General features: G+C 38.1%; 1 protein-coding gene across 13 annotated transcripts in view; it reads left to right on the forward strand.

Moving 5' to 3' along the window:
- PARD3 (par-3 family cell polarity regulator) overlaps window positions 1–23,439 on the forward strand; it is a 638,153-nt gene that overhangs the window by 326,698 nt on the left and 288,016 nt on the right. For all 13 annotated transcript variants that reach the window (XM_082648190.1, XM_082648201.1, XM_082648198.1 and 10 more), the window contains 2 exons: window positions 20,482–20,573; window positions 22,743–22,826. In XM_082648190.1, the coding sequence (XP_082504316.1) occupies window positions 20,482–20,573; window positions 22,743–22,826 (176 nt within the window). The remainder of the gene's footprint in view (window positions 1–20,481; window positions 20,574–22,742; window positions 22,827–23,439) is intronic.

Genomic DNA, 23,439 nt, shown 5'->3' on the forward strand with positions numbered 1-23,439 from the left:
TATACTATTTCTTGACTTTTAGTATGCTAAATTTTTTTAAACTAAGAGCTTGTTTATTTTATTTATTTTTTACTGAGATAAAATTGATGTATAACATTGCATAAGTTTAAGGTGTACAAAACTTTTATTCGATACATTTATGTTTTGCAGTATGGTTACCACTGTAGAATTATCTTACACCTCTATCCACATCACATAGCTATCTTCTCTTTTTTTGTGGTGAGAACAATTAAGATATAGTTTCTTAGCATCTTTGGAGTTTGTAATACAGTATTGTTGACCATAATCACAATGCAATAACCCCCAGTGCTAAGCTCTTAATATGCATTGTCCTTATACAGAACCTATGAGGTAATGTTTAGCATTATTATCCCCATTTCCTGGATGAGAAACGTGAGCCTTAAGAGTCATACAACTTGCTAAAGGTCACACGGGAGTACAACACTTTGCATTCAAGTCAAGGTCTTCCTGGCTCTAAAATCCATTCATTCTATTATCTAGTTAATGATAACTGCACAGACAAAGATAACTTCCCCTTAAACTGAGATTCACAGGGGTGGAGCTGTTGACCTGGGGTGTGTTTTGGGAAGCCTGTGAGGTCTGTTCCTTGACTGCACAAGCTTTCTTAGGGTCTTTTCTCTGCTCCTCTGCCTGGAATGCGCTTTCCCCAGACTTCCTCTTGCTTAACTCTCCCCCGTCTTTCAAACCTGTGCTCAGATCTCACCTTCTCGCTGAGACTTTCCGAACCCCTGTTTAGGACTGTAAGGGGTTGCTACCCCTGCCGAACCGCCCACTTTCCCTGCCTTTTTCATTCCCAGTTCCCCTGGCCGTACTGTGTTTTTACTAGCACTTTCTTACCTACATGTAATTTGCTTATTTATCACATTTATTGTGAATTTTCCATTCCTGCCTGTTAAAATATGTTTCAGGAGGGCGGGAATATTGCCTGTTTTGTTCACTCCTGTGTCCCCAGTGCCTTGGACAGCGCCTGGCACATCATAGGCATTCAGTCATTGAATAAATAAATAAGTGGCTAGATGCATGAGAACTCTCTGAATTCATAAGGAAGATACCCCCCCCCTTTTTTAATGAGCTTGTTCCTAGGGAAAGCATCCATGGCTTTTTTCAGGTTCTTTATTAGACTGCACCCTGCGTCTATCCCAAGGGGTGGTGATTCATATGCTCATTAACTGAATTAAAAAACCATGGAAACAAAATCACTAACTTGAAAAAAAATGCATCCCCACGTTCATTGCAACATTATTTACAGTAGGCAAGGTATGGAAACAACCTAAGTGTCCATGGATCGTTGAATGGATAAAGAAGATGTGGTATGCACATAACACACACACAATGGAATATTATTCAGCCATAGAAATAGGGAAATATTGCCATTTGTGAAACATGGATGGACCAAGGATGGACCTTGGAGGTCCAAGGTCCAAGGATGGACCTTGAGGGCATTATGCTAAGTGAAATCAGTCAAACAGAGAAAGACAAATACCACATGATCTCACTTATATGTGGAATCTAAAAACAAAAACAAAAAACCAAATTCGTAGATACAGAGAACAGATTGGTAGTTGCTAGGTGCAGATGCATGGGGGTGGGCAAAATGGGTGAAGGTGGTCAAAAGGTACAAACTTCCAGTTATAAAATAAATAAGCGCTAGGGATATAACGTACAGCATGGTAACTACAGTTAACAATACTGTATTATATATTTGAAAGTTGCTAAGAGATTAAAGTTCTTACCACAAGAAAATAAATCTGTAACTGTGTGGTGATGGACTTTAACTAGACTTGTGGTGACCATTTTGCAATATATACAAATATCAAATCATTATGTTGTACACCTGAAACTAATATAATGTTATATGTCAATCATATCTCAACTTAAAAAATGGATACCAAGTTTTCAGCTGTATATGATTCAGAGAAATCAAAAATATCAAGAACTAGCATATACTAGTTCATTTAAAATTTTTCCCTGGAATCATTTTGAAAAGATAAATTGTGTTTTACATTTTAAAATTACAGATTGAAGAGTAACTAAATTCATGTCAACATGTATATATGTTTGAATGTCATCATTTGAGACAACAGGCCAAACTGGGGGACTTAATGCTTCATAAATGCTATAAATACACAGTGGAAGTGACCAATTGTGGTCTGTATCTCCTCTCTGAGAATGTACACCTATGATGTGTCTCAGTTCAATTCTGCAAGAATAATTGTACATGTAAAATGTGTAACAAACTGAGCTGGGCAATGAGCATCTCCTGGTCAAAGGGACGATTCCTGTCCTTAGTCACGTAAATGGCCGCGATGCTGTATAATAAGTAAGAAATAACAGGAGCATGTGTGCAGATGTAAACATATAGTTGAGGCCTGCTGAGTTCTGGCATCTTGGTCATGAGCCATTTGGTCACTTACTCCATTCTCTTAATGATCATACACCCTTGTTTTGGCCATCTGTCTCCCACACATGAACTGGTTGTTAAAAGTTTGAATGCTGTTAATCAGAGTATATCATTTAATAAAACAAGTAGGAATAAAAATTCCTCTTCACTTCGGTATACTGGCTTAATGAAACCCTTTTTACTGAAATATTTTTGACTCATTTTCAAAGAAAATGAGAGTAATTGTCTTCTTATTAATAGATGCTCACCCTCACTGGGAATCATCGAAAAGCAAATTAAAATATTGATTTTTTGGTTATAGTTCAGCAAAAAAATTTGGCCGAATAATTTTAGCAATCCATTGGCTGCAAGGATGTGGCCCTATAGGCACACTTGCGTGCTATAGATCGGAATGTACTTGATGAAGCCTTTCTGAGAGTGAATTTGGCAATATCTCTCTCTGATTGCAAAATTGTACTAGTGGGAATATTACCTACAGAGAAATGTTGGCTCATGGATAAGTATGTTAATTGTTAGAGTAGTAAAAAATATAGAAACAAGCTACTCTTGTCCATTAATGAAGGAGTAACTATGTCAATTATTCTATATTGTACTAAGGGATACTCTGCAGCTATTAAAAGAATTCAGGTAAAAATATCTGTATAAATATTGAAAGATTTTGTTAAGTTGTTAAGTGAAAAAAACAAGTTTGTTGTTAAGTGAAAAAAACAAGTTTCACAGGGTATATATAATATGTTTCATTTCATATAAAAATTACACCTGCATATATGGGCATCTCACGTATATACTGTTATAGAGAGGGAATTGGAGGGATATTTTCCAAATTACAACTGTGATTCATTTTAAAGGGGGGACTTGTGGAGATAGCATGGGGCTTCCGTGTTTTATTCTGTGTACATTAGCACCAGTTTAATCTTTTATGAGATGATGTGATGATGGGGAAACACTCCTCATAACATTAAAAAAAAATTGCTAAAGAGACACATACACTCCAATGCTGAGGTGGGTTGGTTTCCCTTGCTTCAAAGAGAATTTCTTTCTTTTTTTTTTAATCATTCATTCATTCATTTATTTATTTATGGCTGCGTTGGGTCTTCGTTGCTGTCCACTGGCTTTCTCTAGTTGCGGCAAGCGGGAGCTACTCTTCATTGTGGTGTGCGGGCATCTCATTGCGGTGGCTTCTTGTTGCGGAGCACGGGCTCTAGGTGCGCGGGCCTCAGTAGTTGCGGCACGCAGGCTCAGTAGTTGTGGCTTCCAGGCTCTAGAGCACAGGTTCAGTAGTTGTGGTGCACGGGCTTAGTTGCTCCGCGGCATGTGGGATCTTCCTGGACCAGGACTCGAACCCGTGTCCCCTGCATTGACAGGTGGATTCTTAACCACTGTGCCACCAGGGAAGTCCCCAAATAGCATTTCTTTGTATTACTTGTCTCCCATTCTTCCCTCAACACCCAACATCTTCTTTAACATTTACTTGATGATAAAATTTAAATTAATATTTAAAAATTACCCTATTATTTTTTATATTCATTTTTATAAATGCATAGCACCTTTTGTTTTGTTTTTGCGGTACGTGGGCCTCTCACTGCTGCAGAGCACAGGCTCCAGACGCGCAGGCTCAGTGGCCATGGCTCACGGGCCCAGCCGTTCCACGGCATGTGGGATCCCCCCGGACCAGGGCACGAACCCATGTCCCCTGCATCGGCAGGCGGACTCTCAACCACTGCGCCACCAGGGAAGCCCGCATAGCACCTTTTATTTAAAAGTTTAATGCATTCTCAGAGGACAAGATTGGAATCGCCCTCTGAAAACGGCGCATGATAAGATAAATGTCCTCATGTCTCCTGCTGTGATTTGAAGGTAGTCACTCAGTAAGCACTAGTAAATTAAAGATTTCTAAACAGATTAAGTTAATTTTCTGAAGAACTGTAATCATGGATGTTTAAACAGACCATGAATTTATTTGCTGTCATTTATGAGACAAAAGATTAAGTCTGGTAGAATAAGTTACTCCTAATTTCCATCAGGAATGTGGATAATGTCCAAAATAAAGAATGTATAATCGCCAACCATGGTACTTAACTGCCTTGAAGAGTTTCATGATAAACACCTAAAAATTTACTTTTTAAATCTCAAAAATTATCATCCATTCATCTAGCACGTAGAATAATTTTTTTTTGAATTAGTACATCTAAATCTTTGAAAATATACAGTTATGAAATGGATTTATTTTTATAGACTTAAGAAAAACCTTTATAAGTACACTTTTAATAAGCAAAAGTTATTCTTTAAAATATGATTTTAGACTTGCCTTGCTACTTTCCTACCACATACTCTGAAACCAAATCTTATCCTTTCTAGGTTGGTCATGGGTCATTTCCCTCTGTGGAAACTTTTGTAAAATCACTCTGTAATCTGTTAAACCAAGGGTATTTTAATTTGTATCATATGGGAAAGCACCTGTGAAATCCTTGCCTAAATTTCTAATCTTTCATAATTTAATCTTAATTTGTCTCTCTCCTTTTTTCCTTTTTTTTTTGGGTGGGGGCAGTGTAAAGTATCAGCAACACGTAACAGAAATAAATGCATTTGGTAATTGAAAACAATTAAGATGCATACTCATCATTTTTTTACAAAAATTTCTCCAAATTAAAATTAAACCTAGGGCTTCCCTGGTGGCGTGGTGGTTAAGAATCCACCTGCCAATGCAGGGGACACGGGTTTGATCCCCGGTCCGGGAAGATCCCACATGCCTCGGAGCAACTAAGCCCGTGCGCCACAACTACTGAGCCTGTGCTCTAGAGCCCACGAGCCACAACTACTGAGCCCGCGTGCTGCAACCACTGCAGCCTGCACGCCTAGAGCCCGTGCTCTGCAACGAGAGAAGCCACCGCAATGAGAAGCCCGCGCACCACAAGGAAGAGTAGCCCCTGCTCGCCGCAACCAGAGAAAGCCCGCACACAGCAACGAAGACCCAACGCAGCCAAAAATAAAAATAAATAAATTTAAAAAGAAGTTAAACCTAACCAATTGTACTCCATTTTCTGTTTTTATCCTCAAGTCACCTTTAAGAATATCTGTGGCAACGTAAGCTCAATGGTTCAAAAATAAAACATATGCGAGAGAGAAGACAGATGTTAGCAATTAGTGAATTTAGGTGAAGGGTCTATTGAGTGTATCTATTCAATTTTCTGTAGGTTGGACATTTTTCCCAAAAATTTGAGGAAAAGGAAGTTGCGTGTAATCCAAATTCTTCGCATTTTCTTTAAAACAGCAAAGTCAGTTCATTCTTACCGTTGCAGCTCAGGAAGTAAAAGTGTTTCACAGTCTCAAGATCTTGATTTAAGAAATATTTGGCCAGAAACTCAGGTGCCATTTCCTCTGCAGCCCCTGTTTGTTTATTGCCTCCCTGTCCACATTCTGACTCCAGCAATGGATGTGGATGTTGGTATGTGTCAGGGTTGGGCCATGTTTTCATTTTCATGTTGCAATTAGGTTGTTACCTTGGCAATCCCGAGCTGTCCAGGATAGCTGAGCCTATGTTTAGGGCCCTGGAGTCAGGAACCGAGTTAGCTGTTGTGAGTTTGTAAAGATGCCTGGTGACTGTTCGGTGAGTGCTGGGTGTGCTCAGGAGACCTCCTCAGCTCTGCAGGCCGTCTCCAGACCTGGCTCAGCAGTAGCTGACTGCTGAAAGACAAGGGGAGGTGATTGTGGGTGCTCTCCTCTTTCCCTGCCTCTAGGCTCTCTTTGCATTTCAGCTTGTGGTGCTGAGAATTGTGTGTTTGCTCCCTTTCCAGGTCAGCTGCCCTGCCCTCCAGGAGCTTGCCTTTGAGTCTGGTAGATTTAGATGTGGACTGATAGCTGTGTGACAAAGGATGGGTTCCTTAACCACTCGGAGCTGCAGTTCTCTATTTGTAGAACAGGAACAGCATGGATATAGGGCCTGGCTCATTCGTGAGGATGTCTAGTATTATCACCACTGTCAATAAATATTTTTTCTCTTCCTACCCATCTTTATCCTCTGAGGTAATTATATAAAGTTATTTTCAGTGTTTTACTAAAATATAAGATAAAATAAAGTGCCTTGTTCAAAATGTATGCACTTAACAGGTATAATTATTAAACGCTGAAAAGCAACGTTATGCTCAAGGCCACTGCTTTTAGTTGTTTTGCAGAAGGGGAGAATTGGGGTGACATACAGCCTGTGATTTGCACCCCATGCCAGATTCTCCAAGGGGACCCCTTTCTCTAGTCTCACTTAGGTGCCATAGAGGTGCCAGATGCACTGCGGTGTCTAGTCCCTTTATAACTGGCCTTTTAGGAAATACAAGTTCCAATTTAGGTAAAAATTGTCCTTTGCTGTCAGAGTGGTGGTGGTCATTGTTAGAAAGTCATTGCTTGATGGTACACATGGTTCCCAACTTAGGATGGTTCAGTACACATTCATCAGAAACCTTACTTCGAATTTTGAATTTGGATCTAGTCATGGATGTTTGCATCCGCTCTCTCCTCTCTCGTGTTGCTGGGCCGTGGCAGTGAGTCGCAGTTTCCAGTCGGCACGTGATCTGGAGGGTGTACATCCAGAACACTGACAACCATTCTGTTCTTCTCTTCTGGTACAGTGTTCAATAAATTACATGAGATATGCAGTACTTTATTATAAAACAGGCATTGTGTTAGACAATTTTTCCCAACTGTAGGCTAATGTAAGTGTTCTGAGCACATTTAAGGCAGGCTCGGCTAGGCTGTGATGTAGGTTAGGACCATTAGATACATTTTGGGCTTATGATTTTTTTTTGCGGTACGCAGGACTCTCACTGTTGTGGCCTCTCCTGTTGCGGAGCACAGGCTCCGGACGCGCAGGCTCCGCGGCCATGGCTCACAGGCCCAGCCGCTCCGCGGCACGTGGGATCTTCCCGGACCGGGGCACGAACCCACATCTCCTGCATCGGCAGGCGGACTCTCAACCACTGTGCCACCAGGGAAGCCCGGGCTTATGATATTTTTGACTTACTATGAGTTTATTGGGACAAACCCCATCATAGGAGATCTGTAATTCATTTGTTAGCTGGTTCAAAGAATAAACATCTGTTACATGAATGGCCTTACTAGGATATAAAATAAAACTGAGCAATAATCTGGCCAAGTATGAATAAGTGTCAGACAGAATGTTGGTACTTTATATTATTTATATTTTTAATTAATCTTCTAAGAATTCTTTCCTTTCTTTCTAATCTTCCCCAGTAGCACCTGAGTAATTACAGCCTGCTTCTGCCTGATGGTCATATGTCTTCCCAACTCTGTTAAGTGACATCATCTTGGTAGTTTACAGTCTGCCACAGGTGTTGGCGAACATTACAAATCAGATCTTTTTTCCCCTTAAAAACATTTTTTTTCTTTGGAGAGCCAGCTCTTAGACAGTTATCAGCACACTCCTGCATATATCACATCTTCACGCCACTTCCTAGAAATGATTGGTTATCCGTCCAAGTCTCTGCTTTGACAGCCCGTCATTGCATTGGGTTTTGTCTCTAACCTGATGAGACTTCTCTTTACGCCAAACAAGTTGAGTGTCAGAGTCTGTCCCCACCTTCCCCACTGGAGCCCCCAGAAGAGCTGGGCTTAGGATTGTTCAGGTCCATCTCCCAAGTGCTTTCTTAGTGACACTGCTCTGATGGAAACCCCAGGACTGACCTGAGGATGTGATGTCAAACTGACCCTTTCAACCTTGCTAGTCCTATCAGAGAAGCAAGGCAGGGCCCGAGTGTTCTTTGGGGTCACAGAGTGTTAGGTCTTGACCCCTGCTCCTTAGCTGAGCGCAGGACAATATATGTGTTTCTATTTTTAAAATACATTTGTATCTTGATGGTATCTCTTGAGACTGTCAGAAGTGAGGTCTGTAACTGCAGGTCTCTTTGACCTCATCACATGTTTGACTCAACTCACTAGTAATAGTGTCTGTTTAATGATTCTTTTAAGAAGTTGGAATTTTATTAATATCTGACTGCTACCCCCAAGAGTATATATAGGCACAAAAACTCCCTGCAGTTCCATTTTACAAAGAATTCTCATATGTGGAGGTGATTTTCGAAATGATAGAGAATAGAGACAGAAGATGGGTTTCACATTTAATGCCCAAGGGAGAAAAGCCACCCGCAGACACACATCCAGGAATCCAGCAACTAAGGCTCACAGAGAGAGAAGAATCCAGATGAAAGGGCTGTGAGACTTATTTTAAGAAATTGTCTAATGACAGATTCAGGGTTTTGAATAGGAAATAGTATTTGGTATTCAAGATTTCTCAAATAAAGGAAGAAAGGTAGCTCTGGCCCTTGAAAAGCTAATCTGAATCACAAAGGCTGAGCTGACTTTACAGGAAAAGTGTGAAAGACTTCTGAATGTGCTTCCCTTGTACTGTCTTTTATCTGAAGATACTACAAGTTGTTCACCCCCGAAATAAGCCCATGCTCTGAGTCGTGATGCTAAAGATAGCTGTTGAGCTTTTAAAAAATACAGGGACTGTCTAATATCTTAAAATCTATTTCAGTTTGTTATTAGTTACAAAGTCGATCTTCTACCGAATTGTAGTACTTGCCCGGTAAAACTTTCTAAGAGAGGATCAGTCCAATTCAACCTATTATCTGGAGAACAGGTAAGCAGACAACTTGATCCTCTTTTATTTGAACATTCAGGAGTAAATATTTCAAGAATCAAACAGTTTCTATCCCCATGAATGACCTAAATAAGTATTTCAGAACTTTTACTTTTGTAACTGAAAGTAACCAGTATCTGTTATGTTTTCTATTTCTATTTGTCTCGTATATCACTGCTGCAATCATTTTATACTAAATATTGTAATGAGTCTCTTACTCTGAAAGCATCTCTTTCAGGTAAATACTGATAAGACAGTCTTTCACATAAAATGAGCTCAAGTTTTTTTAGTCCATTTGCAAATCACAAATTCCAGATTTAATTATATCCCAAGGGGACAACCTGAGGAACCAAAAGAACTGACATAATTGGATCAAATTGTGTAATCAAAAGCAAATGATATGGTTATTAAACCTAATGAAATGACTTCCCAGCATTTAATTCATTTCTCTGACTCAAGAAATTTTAGTAATAAGTAAGTGTGTTGAAAGGGATACTCTGAACGATCACCCTTCCTAAACAGTCCTTTTCTCCAAGACTGTTTCTGGTTGAAAAATTTCTGAAAGTTACACATTAGAACAGATAGTTGTTATCTTCTGGGACGTGAGTGAAAGGAGAGGTGGCAGGAGGTGACATCTGGGTCCTTATTAAACCCAGGAAGAAAGCAGTGAAATGGGCAAATGCTTTTATAAAGTAATGATCTCTTCTATTACCATCTCCATTTTACATAAAGTGAAAACAAACCATAATTGGTAATAGCTATATGACATCTAAAGGATTACTATCACTAGTTTATAAAGATTTTGTTGAAATTCATAGAAAAAAATAGGCTTCTGATAAATAGATGAGTGAGATGAGTAGATAAATCAACTACATATTTTACTTATGTAGTAGGCAGTGTTCCAAGCATTTTATGTTAATTAACTCATTTGATCCTCATAGAAACTCAGTAGATAGTATTATTCTTCCCAGTTTATAAACGAGTTAACTAAGGCAGAGAAGTTACATAATTTGTCAAAATCATTCTGTGTGGAGATTCTGTTTTTAACCACCAGGCTAAAGTGCCATACCAAACATAACTAACATGTTTATTGGTTTAAATTAGTGTATTTGTTTAATGTCTTAATTTTTGTTTAGCATTTGTATCAGATCCCAGGCATTAAGGGCAATGCAGCAATACATAGCTAATTAGCTTTATTAATGTTAACCTCTACTTTTATTATAAACTTTTGAACCATGATTTTATTTTATTTTATTTATTTATTTATTTATTTTTTGCTGTACGCGGACCTCTCACTGCTGTGGCCTCTCCCGTTGCGGAGCACAGGCTCCGGACGCGCAGGCTCAGCAGCCATGCATGGCTCATGGGCCCAGCCGCTCCGCAGCATGTGGGATCTTCCCGGACGGGGGCACGAACCCGTGTCCCCTGCATCGGCAGACGGACTCTCACCCACTGTGCCACCAGGGAAGCCCTGAACCATGATTTTAAATTGAGCATTCAGTCTAATCATCATTGCCATGTACCTTGTGTCAAAATATAATATAGGTTTTGTTTTGTTTGAGAGAATACAATCTCTTGATCCCCAGAAAATCTACCAACTAGCTTTTGCTTCATTGAACTTAACTAGAAAATTTAGTGAAAACGAGATTTTTATTTTTGTTTTGAAAGCTCCTTAACTTATTGAAGCCATTTACTGGTTTCAAGTAAGTTGATGACTGCATTTCATTTGTGAAGTTATGAGATTGCATTGGAAAATAATAAACCAGTGCAAACTCTAATAGGTGTTTAGAATGGATTTTGTTATAGGACCCATGTGTTGCTCTTTACTTGCTTATTAACAATTTAAAATAATGAGGTGTAGAACTTTGGGGACTACAGAATGTTTTTTAATAAGCCCTTCAAAATTAATAATGGTAAAGTATGTATTTATCATCAAGGAAAAATGGTAAAATATATACATCTTGGTCCCCGTTGGAAGCCATGTGAGGTTTTTGTGGGCCACAGAGCCCAATGGTGAACTTGCCTAGCTGTGACTCTTCTTTACTCTTTATTCTTTCTTTAATTTTTAATTTAAATTTCTTCTGATTTTTTGATATGGCATCTTACCAGTCTTTTGCTCTTCTTCTGCCATTCAGACACTACACCAAATCGTTGATTTTTAAAAAAAATCTCTCTGCTTGATTTCTAGGACTGATTCAGTATGATATACATCAATATCAATGACCAGTTCCATCTTTTTACTTCCCTGTAATGTTCTGTTTTCTTTCTAGATCCTTGATTCTTTGAAAAGTCACTTTTCAGAGAAATTATAAAGCAGCGATATTATGTGATAAGAAGTACTTTATGAAAGTTTTGTAGTGTTTTATTAAAAAATAAAAGTAACCTTTCTTTATTTCTAGAAGATTTTATGCTCATTGTAAAAATACTTAATGTTATAGAGACACAGTAAAAATCACTGTTACCCAGATGTAACAGCTGGTAAGATTTCCTGATGTTCATTATTTATGTTTCTCCTAAAATGAAAATTCACACACAAAAATATTTTAATAGTAATTCTCACTCTATGAAAGTTCATTTATTATATGTTCAGAGTTTAATATTTTTTACAACATAAATTTTATTTTATTTTCATTTCTCACAGGCCCTAGCCCTGACTAACTTAGTTAGCTAGGGTCACATCAGTACTGAATAGTTCTGGGTTACTCTTCCCTGAGTGAAACAGAGTGAAAAAACATGGTGAAACTGAAGAACCACAGGCCATGGTGCTGTTTTCAAAATCCCAGGGCTACTGCTGCAGAGAAATCTGAAATCTTTTCTAGGCCTAATTTCTTCATAATAAGAAGTCCTACCTTGTTGTGAGGATTAAGTGAAAGATTGTATATGTAGTTTGTGGTGTGTTATAGATGTTTAGTAAAATTGGTTCTTTTTCTTTTTCCTAAAAATTTTGTTTTAATATGTAAGGTACTTTGCATGTAGTGATAGCCATGAGTCAATCCCAGCAAGTTTATGAGATAGGGAAGTCGTATTTCCTTTATTTGGATTAAGAAAGTGGGGCTCAGTGGGATGAGTAATACATGGCAGAGGCAGGCCTCATACCCAGGTTGGTTGTTCATTACACCCGTGCACGTACTGGGTGGATCCAGTACATTTCTATATATAATCTCATGTAGAGCATTCAGTAAACTTTATTAAAGAATGCTTTGCAAGGCTTCGCTGGTGGTGCAGTGGTTAAGAATCCACCTGCCAACACAGGAGACACGGGTTCGAGCCCTGGTCTGGGAAGATACCACGTGCCGAGGAACAACTAAGCCCGCGTGCCACGACTACTGAGCCTGCGCTTTAGAGCCCGTGCACCACAACTACTGAACCTGCGCTCTAGAGCCTGTGCTCGGCAACAAGAGAAGCCACTGCAATGAGAAGCCTGCGCACCACAATGAAGAGTAGCCCCCGCGCGCAGCAATGAGGACGCAACACAGCCAAAATTAAAAGAATAAATAAATAAATAAATAAATTTTAAAAAAAAGAATGCTTTGAGTGTCAACAACACGGCTCTGTTATCCAAGCTATGTTGTGCTCAGAGAGCTGGAAGCTTGTCACATGGTTACATGGCTCACTTATATTTGGAAAAAAGATTTGCACAAAATTCATTAAAAAAAATCCCATATGCTTTGTTTTTTGGAATATGTTTAAGGGTTGTGTTGTTAAGGATTAAATTGAGGTTGTATTGAGGACTAAGGAAGTGGGTTCTTTAGTAATTGGCACATCAGAAGTCCTCGGTATATACTAGCAATTATCATTTTATTGTTAATTAAAATTTGTGAAGTTTAAAAGTTGTGTCTTGCCTTTTTAAGAAGTGATTTGTACTTATCTGTAGCAAGAAATATTTGTTTAGATTTTTTCTTAACGATCTAAATAAAAGTTTAATTACTTTAGTTTCTCCATTAACAAATCAGTGGTTAATTCTGAAATCATTTTTAAGCCAAGGAGAAATCGAGTTTTTGAAGGAAAATATTTATAAGTGGTTTTTAAAAAATAAGTCTGAACAAGTATTGTTTACTTACCCATGTATTACTTATTTCACCCCAAAGGTAAAGCATTTTAAAATATCACCTCAGTAAGGTTTAAAACGTTATTGTTAGGCAAGATTGGTCAGATGACAAAATCAGGACATTTCAAATATCCATATGTCAGCGTATTTTTTTCAGTAATGTTCAAAAGAAAACCAATGGGTATTAGTCTCATAAGGAAGCCACACCTGAACCAGAATGATTAGGCTGATTAAAATCATGTCACGATTAAAATCAGTGTACCTAATGGGTACATTTGGCCATTGGTGTGTGGTAGGGAAACTGAGCAGTGTAGAGGTACTTCCTGCAAAACGAATGGCCTCCGTATTGTTGAAATGGTGATAGTGGTCACGTCTTTGGGATAAAACTCTAATAATCTATGAGAAGCGGGCTTACATTTTGGAACTAAATTTCAAGATTCCACTGTGCATGTAACAGGTGCAAAGATACATACTATTTGCTGTTCTCTGTGGTTAGATAGCTTCATAAATCAGCGCCATCTGTTCTTCTCAAAGACTCTTCTCTTGCCTTGGGTTGTGTGGAGTCATGTTGTGTATGTTTCAAGACAGGAAATGTTTCATTTCTGTGGTAAATGAAAATTTCATGGACTGTGTTCAGGACTATGTTTGCCATTCCATTTGATCAGTATTAGCTTGAGATGAGAATGTTAGGTATCCGGTTGAGGGCATGCAGCTCACATATAACATTCAATATCACAGGTACTGAATACTTCTTCCTTTAATCCAAAATTATTTGGTGTTGAGCTCTGGGTTCTGTGGAGCAAGTGTATATTATAATGAACTGCACTGTCTCTAAAGGTATAACAGCTATTAATTTCCCTCTATAATATAATACAAGAAGATATTTTTATTCTAAAAAGTCTTGTTTATTATCTCATCTGTTCTTAAGAGTATTTGAATTCTTGTTTTTATATAAATGTTTTTTACTCTAGTAGAATATAATGATCTTTAAGTAAAATTATATTACACATTTCCTGATTTTATTTCTTTAGAAGTTTGCTCTAGATTTATCATTTTCAGTTGTGAAGTTCCCCTCCCCCCCCAAATGTTTTCAGTTGTTTTCCACATATGATGGAAAATTATTTTTCCCTGGCGATTTGGCCAATTAATCAAGTAGTGGAAACCTTAACACAAGAGCCTTCTGGAATCCAATTTGTGATACTTAGAGGACTTGGAAACAGATTCCCCTTGGAATTTGTTTTCCACCATATGTGATCCCCCCCAAAAGTGGTTTAATTCATGCTGTCAACATTCAAATAAATATTTTCTCTGGGGTGCTATGATTCACTAATAGTTAATGTCTCACATTAAATTCAGAAAATTTTGCAATTCTAAAATTCTAAAAAGGTGACAGAGATCATTTTGTTGAGCATTAGTGTAGCAATATAACTGAACCAGTCAAATTATTTTACTCTAAAAAATAATAATAACCACACTTGAGGAAGAATATTGTAAATTTGTTTCCCAGGGTATCATCGGAACTTTCGTTTCTTTTCTTGCTTCCTAAACATAAAAATCAAAGTCAGGTATGCAGGAAATTTGCGTACACAAGTATAACCTAAGTTTTTAAAAAACATTTTAAAATGATTAAATTATTCCTTAAAATTGTAGGCTTTTCTTTAAAGTAGTAACTATTCAAACTGTTTAGATCCTTGGAAACCAAGAGTTTGAATGTTGACATGCAGGTGATTGCTTTCTGGGTGAAGTCTTATTACGTTCCATAAGGCAGACAGTGTGCTTTTGCTTTCCTTGTTTGGTAAACAAACCAGTTACAAAGCTTGTCCTCTTAATACTTTATATGCGTGATGGAGGCAGGATTCAGATTTTAAGTGTTCTAATTACAGATCCTGTACTATCTTGCAATGGCATCCACTTTAGTATTTGGATATCATTAAAAAGAAATCTGTGACTGTAGAGAAGATATATAGTGCTCATTAGGAAAAAATACAACTAGATAATTTTTGAAATTAAAAAGGTAATTAGAGGTTTAGCCAAATTTGGTTTTCTTAAAGACATAGTTTGTGTGAGTGCTTGTGATTTCAGAATATATCATCCATTGGTCCTTCAAGGACTTTTTCAATTGAAGGTGTGTCTTTATATTGTTAATATTATGGAAGAGAGTAAGATTATTAATTTTTATGAGAAGCAGAGAACAAATGGGTTCACATGAAGCTTTTATCACCATTTGTCTAATACAAGTTTCTAACCTGATCTAAAACTCACTCTTCTCACGCAAGCTTATCAAATATTCATTTTTCTCTCACCTTTTTCTCTTCTTTGACTACTTGTCTCCTCCATCTTAAAAAAAATTGCTTAGATCAATATTTTACAGTAGATAAAAGGTTAACAAAATCTTTTCCCCCTCTGCATGAGAATGTAAACTTTGGTAGGTTTTTTCTGGCTCCCTTTTTCTGGAAACCTGTTAGTTTCCGTAAACTACCTTTGTATGGTAATTAAATTATTTTGATTGGTAATTTGCATCTAGACTCGAAAAACTGTAACTAGCTGACAAACAGCTGTCCCTATGGCGGTGTCATGAGACATACTGGCTTCTCTGAGACAAGAGGCTCCCAAGCCAGGGTAGCGCTTTGCATCCAGCCCATGTGAGTCTCTTCCCCCCGCACCTGAGCTGTCATCTGGGGGACACACAGGAAGAGACCCTGGACATCTTCAAGGATGGCTCCTGCCAAGGACAAAAGCGGGCCACTGCCTTGCTGGCAAGTTGGGTTTCCTGCCTTTTATCCTTTGCAGTAAATCTGATGCCAGGTGGCATTTGGGGGTCTTGAGAGTCTGGATGTTGAGGTGGATCTAAGAGCCTCTCTTGGTGGGTATTTCAAGTAGGTAGTCAGAATAAAATTACATGTATCATGCTGGAAGGCGTTTCATGAGAAAACTAGCAGTCTCTGTGTTCTCCTCCCCTGTGTTCCCCCAGCCCCTCTCCCCAGAGGCAGCAGCTCCCAATTTATGCAGACGTTGGTTCTGCTATTTACTTCCATGTTTCTGAATAAAATATTTATGTTGCTCTTTCCTGGTTACCAGTTATTGACATCTGTGGACTTGCCATTTATGGAAGATGGGTTTTTTCCTTTTATGCCACTTTCACTTTCCCCATCCCCATCCTCTCAGTATTGTTACATGAAAAGTCCAAGTGAAATCAGTAGCCATTGTCACATTGTCACCTGCATAAGCAGGTAGGTACTCGGATTGCATGTCCTTTCCTACACATCTCCCTTTGTTGTGCTTGGAGCTAATTGCTTTGACTTTAAAAAAAATTTGTTTTGTTTTCTCTATACATGTCTTTAATTCCCCTCCCCCCGTTCTCTATCAGGTCTGTCAAAATGTTTCCCATGGAGATTGACTTCCCAGACCTCTCCATCCTGCTGCTCTAATCTGAACTTGTTTCTGCTTCTCTGGACTGTCACCATATTCTGGGACTTTCCTTGGGTTTTGTCCATTGTTTTGTTGAATTTCTGGATTTTGCTGGAGCACATCCCAAAATAGCTTTATGTGGAAGGGTCCATGGGAAGTAAAGACTTTGCACGTCTGAGAGGTTTTTTGAATTTTCACACTTGCTTTTTTTGTTTGGCTGGGCATATTGTTCCACATTGAAAAATTAGTTTTTCCTTGATATAGAAGGTATGACTCTTTTATCTAGTACAATTTAATGTTACCATTCAAGAGACATTGTTATCGTAGAGCATTTGTTAATCGTATTCCCAGTTTTAGTATGCTAGTGATCATATAAATGTTACCACTTGGCAATGCTCAGATTAAACTCTGTTGTTGGGAGATAATTCTCCATGGTTCTCTTGCATTTTTGTACATCTTGAGAATAAAGGCCTTTGTTCCGGACTCTTCTTTCAGCAATGTGTTGAAAGAAGCCTTGGAAGATAGGCATAGTGTCTCTCTCCAAAGCAGTGGGCAGACATGCTCACTGCCTATGTAAAAGGTTCGAGTTCCCTGGGCTTATGTTTCTTCTGTGTGGGCCCCTGAGAATTTTAGCTTAGGAATCAGTGCATAAAAGGATGAGGCTCTGGCTAACGCTGTTGCTGTAATGAACTGTCCTTTGTCTCCGACCCGGGAGTCTCGTGTCCTCTGTGACATCCATGAAGCTATGGCAGGCTCACTACGAGCTTTCAAGTAGGGTGAAATCATAGACCCTTCACGGTTCTTCACATCTATTTTATCTTTGAAAATTTCCTCAACTAACAACCCATGGTGTTTTCTTCTTCCCACCATTTACTGGATTGTATACAGCATTCGTTGTTTATATTTTTTAATATGTTTTCTCATTCCGGAGGCCTTTTATGATGAAAGCACGTTGTGTACAACAAAGTGCAACAAATGTCGGGTTTTATGCAACTTTATAAGATGCAGGTGATACAGTTTGTAATTAACTGAGTAGCTAATATGTTTAATATTAAATTTTACTGCAAGGCACAAGGTATGTATGGACAAATATATATTCTCAAAATATTTTATAGCTGTGTAACATTACCCTAAAACAATTACTAAGGTATGTTTTATATGTCATATATTTATTGTTTATTTCTCTTTTCAGTAACAGCTAACATTTATTGTCTATTACCATGTGTCAGGTATTATGTTATGATTGTGACGTGGATTATCTTACTTACTCCTCTCAGTAGTCCTACAAAGAAGATGCTTCTATTGTTCCTAGCTTACAGAAGAAGGGATAGAGATGCAAAAGGGGTGTATAACTTTCCTAAGGATATAAAATTGGTGGATGGCGCACTTAGTGTTCACATCTCCGTTTGTTTAATTTTCTAATCTGAACTCTTAACCACTACACTCTGCTGTAAAATGGAGAGAAGGTAAAGGACAAAAAGTACATTGACTCACCTGAAATATTTTTTAACACTATGTAGCTTAAATTGATACTCTAGACCTTCCATCTTGATTTGACGTACATAGTAACTGAGCTTCATTTATTATGGTTATGGTGGAATTCAGTGTATAACTCCTACTAAAAGTGACTGTGTTCAGCTGCAGCTTTAAAAAGTACAGAACAACAAAATAAAGCAATATAGGAGCTGATCTGCACACATCCAGACACTGTGGTTCCCACAGCAATTGCAGCCCAGCCTCAGGGCTGTGAATTTTGCAAAATAACTGAACACCATATGCAGCTACGTGAAATAATATTCTGCATGCTCTTGGGGACCTGATAATGGCCACTGTGGGAACAATGAATGTGTCAATTATCAGTTACTGTTTCATCACTGTAGTTTGGGGTGTTTCATTTATGTGGCCATTTCACAGTGCCACATAGCTGTTTCTGTTGGTTATACGTCATGGTGGTGTTTCAGCGGTGTTTACATCACTAATGAATCCTGAAACAAAATGTCTTTAACCCATAAGACTGTTTGTATGTTTTCCACCTGATTTATATAAATACAATCACACTTCTCTCCTCCCTACCCCCACTCCCAATGGAAAAGCATAATTTGGGGAGTTCTTGTTTACATGAAGTGTGGTTCTTAGGCAGGTTCAAGATGCTGGTTCACCTTTGACATGTATTATGTGCTGGTGCTTAAAAGAGTAGGTGACTAAGAACTACATTTTAGAACCTCGCAGAACACAGGGTCATCAGTCTTCAAGCAGCTTGACTTCATGCAGTGCCTTGCGATTGAGGATGCACGGAGCCTATCTAAACGCAGAGAGACACTCGGTGCATTCAGCTTCTTATTTTGGTAGATTCTCAGAGGAAATGTCAGTTGGGCATTACCAGCTGCCCTGCCTTGCCTTCATATTGCTTCAATAATTTGAAATATTGTTTGATGCTGTGTCTTGAACCTATAACCTTCGCTTATCATGTTGTTGATTGATGTCTCTGTTGATGGTGTATATATTTCTACTATGAGTCTGTTAAATACATGGTTAAACATATACAGTTTTTCTCTAATGGTGGACTCTCATTAGGTGGTTTAGTGAAGTTCACATATAAACTCACTGTTATCAAATTTATACAGTAGAAAAGGTGAACCTAACAAATTGTACGTGTACATAAATTATGCACATTGTGGATCCAAGGCGAAACCCTCACGAGCCTCTTAGCCACTGTGTTTGGAGATTCGGAGTCTTTTCTGAATATTCTAATTTGGATAATAGGACCATTGATATCATCAGGCATGTTTATCCTTATTCAAATGATCCTGCAAAGCCAACGTCACTGTTAGTGAACTGCTTAGTGAAAAGACAGTGGCCAAGATTATAAAGTAAGGCATATTCTTGGGTGACATTTCATTTACTTTTATGAACCATCACATGTATTCCACATGCACCTTTTGAAGCACCAGCATGTTTACCCAATTTCTGCAGCATGTTGGAGTATAATTTTTACAAACTGTTGCCTTTCTAAAAGGAAGACTACAATGGTGGTTACTGGGGTTGGTTATCTTACTCTTTGTGCCTTTCCCGGCGCTGGGTCCTTTGTAACAGAAGTAAACACAAGTGGTTCTTCATGGCTAAGATCTTTTTTTGTTTTTTTTGTGGTATGCAGGCCTCTCACTGTTGTGGCCTCTCCCATTGCGGAGCACAGGCTCCGGACGCGCAGGCTCAGAGGCCATGGCTCACGGGCCCAGCCACTCCACAGCATGTGGGATCCTCCTGGACCTGGGCACGAACCCGTGTCCCCTACATCGGCAGGCGGACTCTCAACCACTGCGCCACCAGGGAATCCCTCATGGCTAGGATCTTAATGCCTTTACCTCTAAATGATCAGTCGATTGGCTTAGGGTAACTTTATGTGAGATTTCACAGGGTGAAGTATCTAAGTCTAGGATTGTGCTTACTTGATGTTCATTTTGACAAGGTGTGTTAATAGGAACTGGGGAACTGACAATAGGACTGAAGATTTTGCTAGTTGTTAAGGTTTATAATGATCTCAACTGTTTGGATTAGTATAAATGTTAACCATGCATCCCCAGTGTAATGTACATTTATTTATTAGTTTATTATAACATTGTAGTAATATATAATTACTTCCTAAAACATACACCGAAAAGTGAAATAAAAATGATAAGAGGGTTAATATAAGTTCTAATGTTTTCTTTCCTTATTGCAGTGGCATCTTGTTCACCCCCTAAGATGTACTAACTCAGGAGACTGTTGCTTTAAAATGCAGCTTTTCACATGTACAAACCCATCTTATCATTAAAGGTCATCCTTGCTAGAGGAGAGATATTGTTAACATTATCACAATGCCTCTTAGACTCCAGTTTTATTCAGTTCCCTTTCATTCACTGCATAAGAATGAACCTGACTCAGAGTCTGCTTCTCTTTGTGTTGCGCCCTCTCTAGGATGAGGATGGCACAGAGGAAGACAGCAGCCGTGTTGAGCCCGTGGGGCACGCCGACACTGGTGTGGAGAACGTACCCAGCTTTTCTCTGGAGTAAGTTACTGACATTTTCAACTAACCCTGTAATATCCATGTAGCTTCACTGATAGCAGCAAATATTCCGAAAGCATATGGCATGCGTTATGTTTGTGCTTAGTTAAAACATGCCTTGCATTGGTTTGTTTTCCAAAGAGCATCTTTCATCTGTTGAGTTAATGATCTAATGTAAGAACTATAGCATGGAAATTCCCATGTACCTGCTCTGAGTTTCATGCCTTGGCAAATACTATTAAATTATAATATAAAATAGTATTTGATTGAAAAAAGTCTGTTATGTTCACAGCACTGTAACTGTTTTCAGATTGCTTTTGTATGTCAGTATTTTGGTCATTTGTTTGTTCTTCAACTTTGCTAAATTAAAAAAGAAATTGTGGACATAATTTACTTGAAAAACTAGTTGAATCATGTAAGCATTACTCATTTTAGTGTATATTTTTTTGATTTGAAGAAATAGAATCTCTCAAGATATTTGATAAAAAATTACAGGTTAGGGATCTTGAACATGATTTAAAGTGTAAAAGGTCGAAGAAAAACTTCCATATATTGTCACAACTTTACAACTATCTTAAATAATGGCAGGTTTGAATGGAAGATGTTCTCAAGACTTCTTCTAAGTTACCTTAGAGCAGGGAGGGCAGTCATTCTAAATTTTTTCTTTGATTTTGGGTAAAAGTTGGGGTCCAGATATTAATAATTAAACTCTTAATTTTGTCTTTTCTTGGTCTTCCAAGGAAGGGCTATAAGAACTTTCTCAGTGAGATTAAACAGGCTTCGAATCAGATTATGTTTGGATATTCAGCAACCAGCATTCTCTAAGTATTTACACACTTAAGAAAGACTTGCACTGTGATAGTTCTTTTGAGAAAGAATATAAAGTAAAATAAATGTATTAAAGTTACCATACTAGTTGGCAAACCATCTTAGTTGACAAACCAGTCATTAAATACGTGTTCAAATGGTATGAACAGTATCTCAAATAGTATTTTAGGAAATTCTAAGAAAATAGAAAAAAAATTAAATATCCATTTAAATAGTATTACTTTAGTAAATATGTTGGCAATATGACAAAATTTCAGTTTTGTCCTAATTAGTGTATGTGATTGAATCTATACACATAGAAATACAGTCGTAGCATTGGCATTTTCCATTGCATAAAAACTATATCGTGATCTTGGTCAAGTCCATTGGTAATCACTTATGGTTGTCCAGATTGCTTAAAACTAGATATGTAATTGAAATAGTATTTCCAAATATTGATTGTTAGATCAGGACTGCTTAGGTTTCTGTGCAGTACTCACACCCACAGATGTACCTACAAAGAAAGTGGAATCTCATTGAAATGGCGTAGAAAATTTACATTCTCCAGATTATACTAATTGCATTAAACTCGGCTTTTGATATTAATATGAAAGTACTGTAGTTATGTGGTAGAAGTAACTTCATGTAACTTCATATAAATAGCTTAAAGACTTTAGAGTTCAATTACAAACACCCTTGGGACAATCATTTGATTTTTTACGGGTATCCCGTGGGGTTGCATTGCCTGCATATGCAGTGAGCTTACAGCAAGTAGGATGGCGACCTTCCGTGGAGCTCTGAGTTGGGAAGTAAGGGTGGCTGTATCCCATCTGGATTGCCACCTCCCGGGGCAAAGCTTTGACCTTATTGGACTTTTGCGGGAGGGGATCAATGATGTGACATGTGTAGGAGCACTTTGTAAATTATAAAGTGCTGTGCAGCTGACACATCTTTATCCCATTAATCTTCGTAGTCCTTGAATAGATATTAGGATGGGAAACTTCCAGTAGAAGTCTAGAGATTTGATCACAAAAGGTATACTTGGACTACACAGAAGAGTGTGGTCCGAGAGCAGCGGTGCTGTGTCATTTTTAATGTAGCTATCTCTGATGATTGCTCCCCCCTCCCCACCCCATGCCATCAGACTAGTGTGCAGGTATGTAGAGTTGAATGTGCCCTCATCGCCATGCTTCTATTCCAGAACGTGTATGTATATGTGTGTGTGCCTGGTGGGATTTTTCGTTTTGTCCTCCTTTGTTGTTTATTGTGCGTCTGTGTCGTTGCGGTTTTGTGTTTGGTTTGGTTTGAGTTTCGGTTTGTGATGGTCCATGTTCATGCTCCCTCATTCATCATATTGTCTCACAGTGATATGGTAAAGCTCGTACAAGTCCCCAACGATGGAGGGCCTCTGGGAATCCATGTAGTGCCTTTCAGTGCTCGAGGCGGCAGGTAACGTATCTTGCAGGTTTTTAATTGAATCATAATGTGGAGTGTTTTATCTTCATTTATGCTCAGATATAGAGTGATGTTGACTTAGCATATGCTTAATAGAAGGCTTTTCATTTGGGGGCCACTGCATTATAATCACAGAAAGCACTTAGGCTGATGAAGAAATCGGGCATTTAAATTATCCTAATAATTTTATCGTTCATCACATCCATGCAAATTGATGATAGCCTTTAGAGCCAGAACTCCAGCTGAATGTGCAAAGGTAAGGGAGAGCTTAAAGTAATTTTCTGGAAAAAATGTATCCAATAAAAATTATCTAGATAACATAGAAAATGATTCATTTAAAATTTGCTTTTATGTTTATTTAGTTCTTAAATTTTATATGATTTTTATGATTATGTTTGAAATTTTTTTAAGTTAGACAAACTATAGATTTATTTTCTACTGTGTGACTTGTGTCTCCTTCTCTTCAATCTGCCCACTCAAATATCAAAATTTTGTACTGTTTGTTAGTATGACTTCATTACTTCATAGAACATATATCCTTAAAAACGTCAAATGTTATATGAGTTTCTTTTATCCTGCTGCTTTCTTTTTGTGAAAGAATTAGTGT

Source organism: Grampus griseus (genome assembly GCF_964374135.1).
Source record: "Grampus griseus genome assembly, chromosome: 2".
NCBI lineage: Eukaryota > Metazoa > Chordata > Mammalia > Artiodactyla > Delphinidae > Grampus > Grampus griseus.